General features: G+C 54.1%; 4 protein-coding genes across 4 annotated transcripts; 2 read left to right on the plus strand and 2 right to left on the minus strand.

Moving 5' to 3' along the window:
* Positions 1-251: 251 nt before the first annotated feature.
* A1O1_07466 (uncharacterized protein) lies at positions 252-1,459 on the plus strand (the record flags this gene model as incomplete). The annotated part of the gene is made up of 3 exons (XM_007728334.1): positions 252-508; positions 591-1,302; positions 1,358-1,459. 3 exons carry the CDS (start codon positions 252-254, stop codon positions 1,457-1,459), a joined length of 1,071 nt encoding a protein of 356 aa, XP_007726524.1.
* Positions 1,460-2,413: 954 nt separating this feature from the next.
* On the minus strand, positions 2,414-4,102 carry A1O1_07467 (beta-lactamase; the record flags this gene model as incomplete). The annotated part of the gene is made up of 6 exons (XM_007728335.1): positions 2,414-2,464; positions 2,571-2,756; positions 2,839-2,868; positions 2,977-3,509; positions 3,607-3,694; positions 3,806-4,102. 6 exons carry the CDS (start codon positions 4,100-4,102, stop codon positions 2,414-2,416), a joined length of 1,185 nt encoding a protein of 394 aa, XP_007726525.1.
* Positions 4,103-5,981: 1,879 nt separating this feature from the next.
* A1O1_07468 (uncharacterized protein) lies at positions 5,982-7,011 on the minus strand (the record flags this gene model as incomplete). The annotated part of the gene is made up of 3 exons (XM_007728336.1): positions 5,982-6,139; positions 6,209-6,773; positions 6,853-7,011. The coding sequence occupies 3 exons, from the start codon at positions 7,009-7,011 to the stop codon at positions 5,982-5,984; spliced, it is 882 nt and encodes a 293-aa protein (XP_007726526.1).
* A 579-nt stretch (positions 7,012-7,590) lies between these two features.
* On the plus strand, positions 7,591-9,346 carry A1O1_07469 (uncharacterized protein; the record flags this gene model as incomplete). The annotated part of the gene is made up of 4 exons (XM_007728337.1): positions 7,591-7,687; positions 7,753-8,072; positions 8,120-9,103; positions 9,197-9,346. 4 exons carry the CDS (start codon positions 7,591-7,593, stop codon positions 9,344-9,346), a joined length of 1,551 nt encoding a protein of 516 aa, XP_007726527.1.
* Between the last annotated feature and the right edge of the window lie 237 nt (positions 9,347-9,583).

A 9,583-nucleotide genomic window follows, 5' to 3' on the forward strand; every position in this document is an offset into this window, starting at 1 on the left:
GTAGTAGTACGTAGTACCTAGGTACTGATACCTATATACACGCGAAGCTTGGCACGGTTGTCTGGCCAAAAAATCGCCGGGGGTGAGTACAGGGCGGCATCACCTTTGTCCCAGAAGGGGGTTTACGTATCTTGGCGGCGCGAGGTAAAAAGATCTCCGACTCCGACAATTGACTGCTTCAAGTTGACGGCCTTGCGTTGTTGCTGCGAGAGCCACTCCGTCAGACTCACTTTCCCACCTCGCGCTCGACAATGGCAGAGTCACATCTGTCTCTTCGTCTGGCCCGGACATGGCGATCATTCGTCAAGCCATCCATCTGCAATCGGTGCTTGCAAACCCGGAGAACACTCGCTTCTCAAGCCAGCGCTCCGCAAGGTCAACGGGATGCAGAACTGGAAGAAGCTTCGTCCTTGGGAGGCGCACCAGACGCCGGATCAGGATCACCAGTCAGAGACTTCGACCCCTTGAAGGTCCCCAGGTCGCGGAAGCGCCAGCTCGTACCTAGCCGGTATGGCTCCCATACCAACCTCAGAATTCGTGCATTGACTTGCAGACCTCGACTCGAAGCTGACCATTGAACCCGTCCACAGATATCAGTTCCGCAGTCCCAAATATTACCGCGGGCCTTTACACCCGCATCAACCACCACCGCCGTCCGATCCCGCCAGTCGAGAGTTTGTCCCAGGGCCCTTTTCCACCCCACGCCTGGAACAGACATACCACAACATCATCGCGCCCGACTTCATGACCATGTGCTACCAGCATACCCCGCCGGGATTCCGAGCGCCGCAAAAAGGAGCCCGTCTACGGCCTTGGATCGGCGACTCCCCCTACTTCAGGAACAGACCGCTTCGTGGACCCCGGGGCGGAGACGTCCTGCGTCTCTTAAGAAAACCCATCACTTTCCGGAACATCCCCATGATCGAGCGTGTCACGGTGCATTCATTCGTCAAGGGCGCCTTGTCTGGTGGCTCGGGCTATATCCACGTCGCCGGCATGGCTCTTCAAGCGATCACCAACCACCGGGTCATGACGCACGAGGCCAGAACGAACGAAGCGAACTGGGGTATAATCAAGGGCAAAACAGTCAGCATGACCGTGGATCTGAAGGGCGAGGACATGTACCACTTTCTCGGCAAACTGATCAACGTGGTGTTGCCGCGCATCAAAGATTGGAACGGTGTGAGAGCCACCACAGGAGATAACAGTGGGAACCTCACTTTTGGTCTCGATCCTGAATCCGTCGCCACCTTCCCCGAGATCGAGACAAATTATGATGCCTACCCGGGCAAGATGATTCCGGTCAGTGCTCCGTTCCATGGAAGGTCTTTGACGTTTACTGACTCTTTTGACGCAGGGTCTACATATTACCATTCACACCACGGCCACCTGTGATAAAGATGCACGATTGCTTCTTCAACAGGTCGGTATTCCGTTCTATGGCAAGGTCGTTGACTGAGTCCGGCTGGTTCTCTTCGGTTTGAGCATTATGCCGCTCACAAGATTGAAGAGTCTTCGCCTCTTCTCCTGAGTTGGACGGACTCCGACCGTGGATTGTGCCGGAGATGTTGAAGGTTCAGGTTGATCTTTCTCTCAACCCCTGAGGACGCAGCAGTGCCGCAAGCTCGATGTTTGAGCCTGGCCACATGTATTATACGCATGCCTCCGGCAGTTGATGTCTTCCTATTCGGTGAAAGCTCGTGACACCTTGCTTCACACGATGGATGTGTAAAAATATTGAAGACTTGGATCCTGGCAGAGCTGCACGGGACTGAGCAGGGTTGTTACCTAGAACAGGTATGGCAGGTGTACTGCAATCATCTCAGAAATCGGCTGGCAATGCTGTCAACCGGCCCTTGATGGTCATCTGTCCCACATGGTCAGCGATAGCATTTGTTCATTCATCACTTGCTAAACATAGATAGCTACCCAGCGGATGGCATGAGGTATATTGTACTACACGTACACACACACACACAAGTAACATGACACGAGACACCGGAGTCTTGATGGACTGCATACGTACTCTTTCCCCCTATACCTCCTCACCGAGCCAGTCCTGGCGTTTGCTCATGGCCAGCAGTTCGCCTTATCTATTTCTCGGCTCCCGGTTGACGACATCGTCCCTCGAGCTGTTCTCTCCCTCGTCCAGTTGTGCTCGTTCCACGACATGAAGCCACAAAAGACTGACTGACTGACTGACCGCTGAATCGATTCTTTACTTCAAGTTCGCAATCAAGCCAGCCTCAATCTGAGACCACAGACCAAGAATGTTCGCATCACCTGTTATGCTCGAGTTAGTCGGATCCATTCCGGTTCTGCTAACGAATAGGCAGCTGGCCATAATCAAGACTGTGGGCCTCGGAGGGGAAGAACGACAAAGCGATGGGACATGACGAGATGGCGAAATCAATCAATGCTTACCAAACGGCAGGATTTGGGATCCAATGATGCCACCGAGGCCCTAAGAGAGACAAAAAACGATCGACATGTTAGCTTTATACCAACCAGCTTAAGGAGCGCCCGGGTCAACGTGGTAGTTAGTCACAAAGGATGAGCGAACGACGTACTCTCTTCCGATCAGCCCACCAGAACAGATTCGGCAGGCCGGCCCACCAGCCTGTGCCTTCGCTGTGCACGGCGGAATCGCGTAGATGCAGGAAGAAGGTCAGTCCCCAGCCCTGCGGGACGTCGTGGGGATCGGGATACAAGTCGGTCAGGGCGTTGGATAGAAGCGGTTTGGGTGGTTGGATGCCCTGTACATTGACCATGAATCTGTTAGTGTTGCTGCCGGGGGATGCCAGAAAACAAAACCAGAAACATCAGAGCACAACTAACCTGGCGGCCAAAGTTCGGCATATCTGGGATCTATGACCATAGGAATCCTGGTTAGCATCAAGCTCTACTCTCCTTCCAAACGGATCCACGATGAGCCGATCTGATGAAGTACGGATAGGAGATGAGAGCGGTGGATACCTGGTTCGTGAACATCTGGTCGACCGTCTCCTTTTTGAGGATCTGCGCACCAGTACCGGGGTGAACGCCATCGTTCAGTAGCATAGCAATGATCTGACAGTACTCTGGCAGACGAGCGAAACAGCCAGCACCGCCCGCATGGAATGTGGCATCGATTTCTTCTTTGGTCGTGGCGTACAATGGCCGCCGGTTGAGATGGCCGTCGACGTTGAGTGAGAGACTGCCATCGGGGGCGCGTGCGTTCATGTAGGCGAGGTGCGCCTTCATCTCGTCCGTGGGGAACATGGTGATATGCGTGATGCCCATGGGCTCGAAGATGTGTTGTCGGAAGTAGTCGTTCAACTTGAGCCCCGACACGCGCTCGACCAGCTGACCAGCCCAGTCGATGTTGATGCCGTATTCCCATCTTTCACCGGGCTGGTTGACCAGCGGCTGTGACAGGTAGTCGTGGTATGAGCCGCAGAATTCGTCGACGCCCAGTGGGCCGGCCCAGTCGTTGAGACGCTGGTCGAAGAATGAGTAGCCGAATCCGGCTGTGAAGAGACAAGACATGTCAGATCATCGGCTTCGACGTGAATCGGTACCATGTCGCCTCAAGCTCTGGAGAGAGTGTTGGGGAGTCTCACTCACCGGTATGTGAGAGCAGCATTCTCAACGTGATCGGTCGCTTCTTCGGCACAAGTTTGCCATTCTCGAACACTTGTACCGCTTTTAGTTCCTACAGCAAGATAGTATATCCTGTCAGTGATCCATCCATTTGCCAGTTCGATCAAAGGGGATGGTAGCCAAGCAAGAACAAAAGCGACGTTTGCCTGTTGTTTTGACCTACCGGCGCCAGTTTCTCGACTTGATCCGAATCATCCAGTGACAATTTCCCCTGTTCGACAAGCTGCATGCAGGCCACTCCTGTAATCATCTTGGTGCAACTGGCGATCCAGAAGACGTTGTCCATGGTCATGGCCTCGTCCTTTCCTGCCCCGACCTTTCCAGACGCGTGTTGAAAGACCAGTTCGCCACCCTTGTTGACGGCGGCAAATACCACACCTGGAGCGCCCTTTGGGTCCGAGGTAACGGCGTCGATTTGGGCTTGAAGCTGTGGAACAGCCTCCGCCGCGATCTTGGCCATGTTGGTCTACCTTAGGACTGTTGGGACAGAGCTGGTGCGATTCGACTTGAGTGCAGGATACTGCTCAATGACAACTCTAATGTGGTGTGCAACCGGGAGAATGATGTTGATTCCTTACCATCAAAGTCTACGCACGGTTCGCAGCTATGCAGAAGTAGCCCACCTGGCTCTTTTTGTCTGATCGGTGAGGGGGTAGGAGGCCATATTTGAAACCCGCTCGGGAAGGACCTGATGGCCGGCTGGGCGGAAAATCCGCCACGGCTGCAAACTCTGGATCTTTCTTCACTCTTTCAGGGAATCTCTGACCGCGACTAGTTCATCTGCCAGTGGCTTCTGTCTGATGGCAAGACCTACCAGACCGGATCCGCCGAGGGTCAAAGAGGGGGAAGGGTGGAGGGAGATGAGGAGGAGAATGATACCCGAGCAGGGAGAACGACTCGGACCAAGGAAGTAGTATCTACCTAGGTACATGTCGGTATCTGAACCCCGCACACGGCAAGCTTGAGAGTGCCGTTTCTGGGTTCATCTCGGTGGCCGGTGGGCGACTCGGCGTAACGCATGAACGGGTGACTGGCCTCGAAACGAAGGGCAATGACGGTGTTGATGACCTGAACGGGAATGAGGGCGGATTTGAGGAGCAAAAGGAGACGCAGCGCAGCCGGATTGGAAGAAGAAAGTGGCAGCCTTGTCCACTGATGTTCTGCCACCAGATGAATGACAAGGGACTATTGTAAGACTGACTGGAACTCAACATTGCAGAATCGCTTATACCTACCTTAGATCAAATCCCCGTGGGTGCATGCTGGATCAGAATAAGAGTTTTGCTTTCGACTCATGGAAACTAGAGTGAGGTTGAGGGCTGTCAACTTCAAGTTGTTGGTTGAAGTTGAAGGTGAGGTCAACACGTGACTTCTAAGATATCTTTGTCAGCAGCAGAGACAGAAATCTTGATTGGGCGAAGCGCAGCCATGCCAGGACCTTACTGAAACGCGTCCACTGCAGGTCACGGTGCCAGTGCTGAAGCCTAAGGCCTGGCCTAAGAACCACCTGGCCTCCCCAGCCTAGGGAGCTCCCTAAGCCTCCCTAGCCTAAGCCTTAGCCGGCTGATCGCCCCTACCGCCCCTAGTTACCCCCATATGCAACCTTCCCGGCCTCTAATCTTGTCAGCTGTTGGTGATGTCGTCTAGCCTGTCGAGCCCTTTCTTTCCTCGACATCAATTGCTTACATCTCACCCACCATCTTCCATCTTCTCGACCCTCACTCAATCTTGACCGGCGACCAACACGCCTCAAGAGAAAGCCAAAGCCATCACGCGCGACTTATGCCAACGTATCGACCATGTTGTGGAGTTCTGCCATCTACATTCGCGCCCGGAAGTACAGCAAGGTAATTCAACCACGCTGGTGACCAAGCCGGCCTGCCCCGGGGAGAAGCCTTGTATGAGAACGCAAACACCTGAATTCTGGACGAGCCTTGGGATCGAAAGCCCTCGAGAGTCTTATGGACTCACTGACTTCGGCGCGATGGAAGACGGTTTGTGGGCGTGGAAAGATATCATCAACCCCAGCGAATGGTTTGAATGCCAAATCGAACTTGTAGAGGGCTTTATGGCCGACATGCAGCAAACTAATCGATAACATATGCTCTCCAGCACGGAGGGGAGAACTAGGGAACTCAATCATATAGTGAGTGACATGTCGAAACTCCTGGTCTATCGTCTTATGATGGTCGGCCATTGATCTCCGTCGTGACCAGAATACCTCCTGTATGCAAAAGGGTACGTCCACTGCTTCACCGCATACGGGGCGAGGTATGTGAAGCCCCTGCCAGCGCTGGCTTGGATCAAGCAGCTTCAATTACCCGAGTCTCAGTGCTCACCTACTGCTTAATTACAAATTTCAGGAGGCCGGAGTCCACGATCTCATCCTTCCTCTCGGCAAGCTCCGAGACATCCCAATTGACCGACATGTATCTTCCCACCAAATATGCTGGTCTTGTTGCTGAGAGATAAACGGCGACGGCTCCCGTCAAATCCGCTGCGATTACCATCAGTCAGCACTCTCCCTGCTATGCCCACAGGTCACCCGAAGGTTTGCGTGACTTACGTGAGTCCTTTGCGAAAGGCTTGAACATTTCGAGGGTCATGTCGGTCGGACTGACCCCTGGACTGATACTAAAGACGGCGACCTGGGGATTCTCCGCCGCGATATGCTCAGTGAACCTCAGAACCGCGGCCTTGGAGATGAAATAGCTGCTTAGCGATGGCGGGACCAGGCCTGGAAACGTCACCAGGTTGATGATGGTCGGAACACCGCTCGGTTTGCGCTCTTGGGCTTTGAGGAATCCTGCCGTCACCAGGAAGGTTCCCTTGACGTTGACCTCGAAATCTCTGAACCACTTGGCCGGTGAGACCTTGGAGATGACGTCGAACGAGTCAGTGAAGACACCGGCGTTGTTGACCAATGTGTCGACCGTCTCAAAGGTGGCCGAGATGGTCTGGTAAAACTTCTCGACCGATTCTTCCACGCTAATATCCACAGGCACAGCCAGTACGTGTGTGGAAGGGCTGATCGCCAGCACGGCAGCCTTGGTCTCTCCAAGGGCCTTTTCGCTTCTGGCTCCCAGCACAAGCCCTTTGATACCTGCATGGGCAAACGCCAATGCGATAGCCTGACCGCCGCGTAAGCCACGTCGAGACCACCACCAGCATGGCAAGGGTAAACATCATATTAAGAGATTTTTGTCTTACCTTCCCCAGCCCTCTGCTCGCACCGGTCACGATGGCGACCTTGCCGGCCTGGCTGAGCTCCGGCTTCTTCGGATCGATTTCGGGATAAACATCACGGAAATAATTCTTCGTGAACAGACCGGACTTGGTATATTGATCTGGGTCGACTTCGGAGGCCATGATGACTGTCTTGATATGTCTTGATAGCAAACTCGATATCTCAAGCGTATCAAGCTGAAAGGGAAGAAAGAGATCAAGAGCGGTGCTGGTACGGACCCTTGGCTCTTACAACACTGTGAACCAGACAAGGAGAGTAACATTCCCCACGAACCCGAGTTCCTACGAAGATCGTTGGTTGATCCAATACGCGCCTCGCCCTCGGATTTGTCAGGTTACTACTTCACCGCGTACATGAGAGGGCATTGCACTATCGCCAACTCGGACCTTGGACGGCTTCATGTGGCATGGCATGCTGGTGGAACCACTGACCCGCTTTTCTGCCCCTTTGGGAAGTGAATGGCGGCTCAGCGGGTCGGCCGAAAAGGGTCGACTCCTTGTGGTTAGCGGACCCCATATTTGTCCGTTCGGTACTCCTTGCGGTTAGCCGGCCCCATATCTTCCTGTTCAGAATTCCTCGAGCATCAGTAAAGCATTCGACATGCCTCTACAACCGATCTTGATGATGGCTTTGAGTGATGTCGACTGTTTACAAGATGGTCGAGTCGTTCTCGCCCGTAGTTTTTTTGTCAGAGCGATGATATGCACGAGACACCCGTGTCAAATATCGGGGGCATCGCGGACGCCCTGATCGGCGAACCAGGGTCCGGTCTGGACCTGGAGCGACGGAAGAGAGTGAGTATGGGCGTTGGAATGGCCGCCAAACCAGATCACTGTTTCTGGACGAGCCCACCTCCGGGCTAGACAGCACTGCCGCGTTGTCGATCGTCCAACTGCTCAGGGAACTGTCTCAGGCAGGCCAGACTGTGCTGTGCACCATTCACCAACCGTCCACTGAACTGATGAATCTGTTCGACAGCCTGCTGCTACTGGCTCCTGGAGGGAGAAGCGTCTACGCCGGGCCTCTGGGCCACAATTGCGGCACGGCCGTTGAGTATTTCGCTAGGGCGACGACCGCCTTCCGGAAAATGTCAATCCAGCCGAATACTTCCTCGCCGAGTCGATCCGCTCCGATATCGATTGGTCCAGGGTACGCATCTTTCTCTACGCGCATGTTCTTTCTTGTTTCCTTATTTTTGAAAGATACATCTACTGACATAACTATAACCAGGTCTGGCACGAATCGCCCGAGCACGAGAAACTTCTTCAAGATCTCGAGAGCGACGCGTCCGGCGCGCAGCAAACGGTCGGCGACCCAGAAACGGAAATAGACACCACCAACTCGTACGCGGCAGGCACGATAGAGCAGATCCGGACGACGACGCACCGGGCGTTTCTGAACTACTGGCGGGACCCGGAATACGTGCTGTCCAAGGTGCAGCTGAACATGTGGATGGCGATGATGAACGGCCTAACATTCCTGCAGCTGTCACGCAGCCTGACGGACTCGCGCAACCGGATCTTCTCCATCTTCGTCGGCGTCATCACGGGCCCCGTATTGAGCCTGTCGATCGAGCCGCGCTTCATTATCCTGCGCGACCAGTTCCTGGCGCGCGAGCACGACACCCGACTATACAGCTGGGCCGTGTTCGTGGTGAGCGCCGTCGTCGTGGAACTGCCCTACACGCTACTGGGCGGCCTCATCTATTGGGTTTTGTGGTACTACATGGTCGGCTACTTCCACTTCCACTTCCACGCCGCCTACTCGTTTGCCATGTACGAGCTGTACTCGCTGTTCGTGACCAGTCTGGCGCAGCTGATTGCCGTCTTCCCGACCGTCGGCGCCGCGCACATTGCCACCGCCTTCGTCTGGCTCATGGTCAACACCTTCAACGGGCCGCTGTTGCCGCCGCCCCTGACCCCGCGCGGCTGGCGCTGGTTCTACAACGTCTCCCCGCTGTTCTACTATGTCGAGGGCATGGCCGTCGATGTCATGCACCGTCTCCCCATCCACTGCTCTGCCGAGGAGACCGTCACTTTCTTCCTCCCAGACAGTGGTGGTGGTGGTGGTGGTGGTGGTGGTGGTGGTGGTCTCACCTGTGAGGACTACGCACACTCATTCCTCGCCTCCTCGGCCTCGACGGGATATCTGCTCGACACTGACTCCACGGGTCCGGGCTGCCAGTACTGTCATTATACAAACGGTGATCTCTATGTGAGTTTGTTTTGTGTTTCGTTTATTTCTCGCCCACTCTGGTAACATTCGCCATTTACTAATTGGTTGCGTTGTCTGCCCTGGTCTGTGTAGATTCAACAGTACGATTTCTTCAACAGGCATAAAGGAAGGAATGTCGGCATCTTCATTGCCTTCATCGTCTTCATGTACGCCATGGCCTTTTGCGCCACTTATCTGATCCATGTCAAGAAGTGGAACTGGAGGAGGCGAGCACAAAGTTGAAAGTCGGCATCTTTCAGAGTGATTTATTGTCATGAACCCACCCGACACCGGGCAGAAAGCACACTCAATATTTCGATGTTTATCTCAGCAGACTACTCGCTGGGAACACCAGAAAACATCGGCCATGGATTCTCAAGTAAATAAGCAAGCAAGTAAGCAAGCAAGCAAGTAAGCAAGCAAGCAAGTAAGCAAGCAAGCAAGTAAGCAAGCAAGCAAGTAAGCAAGCAAGCAAGTAAG

Source organism: Capronia coronata, assembly GCF_000585585.1.
Source record: "Capronia coronata CBS 617.96 chromosome Unknown acBCG-supercont1.6, whole genome shotgun sequence".
Taxonomy (NCBI): Eukaryota; Fungi; Ascomycota; class Eurotiomycetes; order Chaetothyriales; family Herpotrichiellaceae; genus Capronia; species Capronia coronata.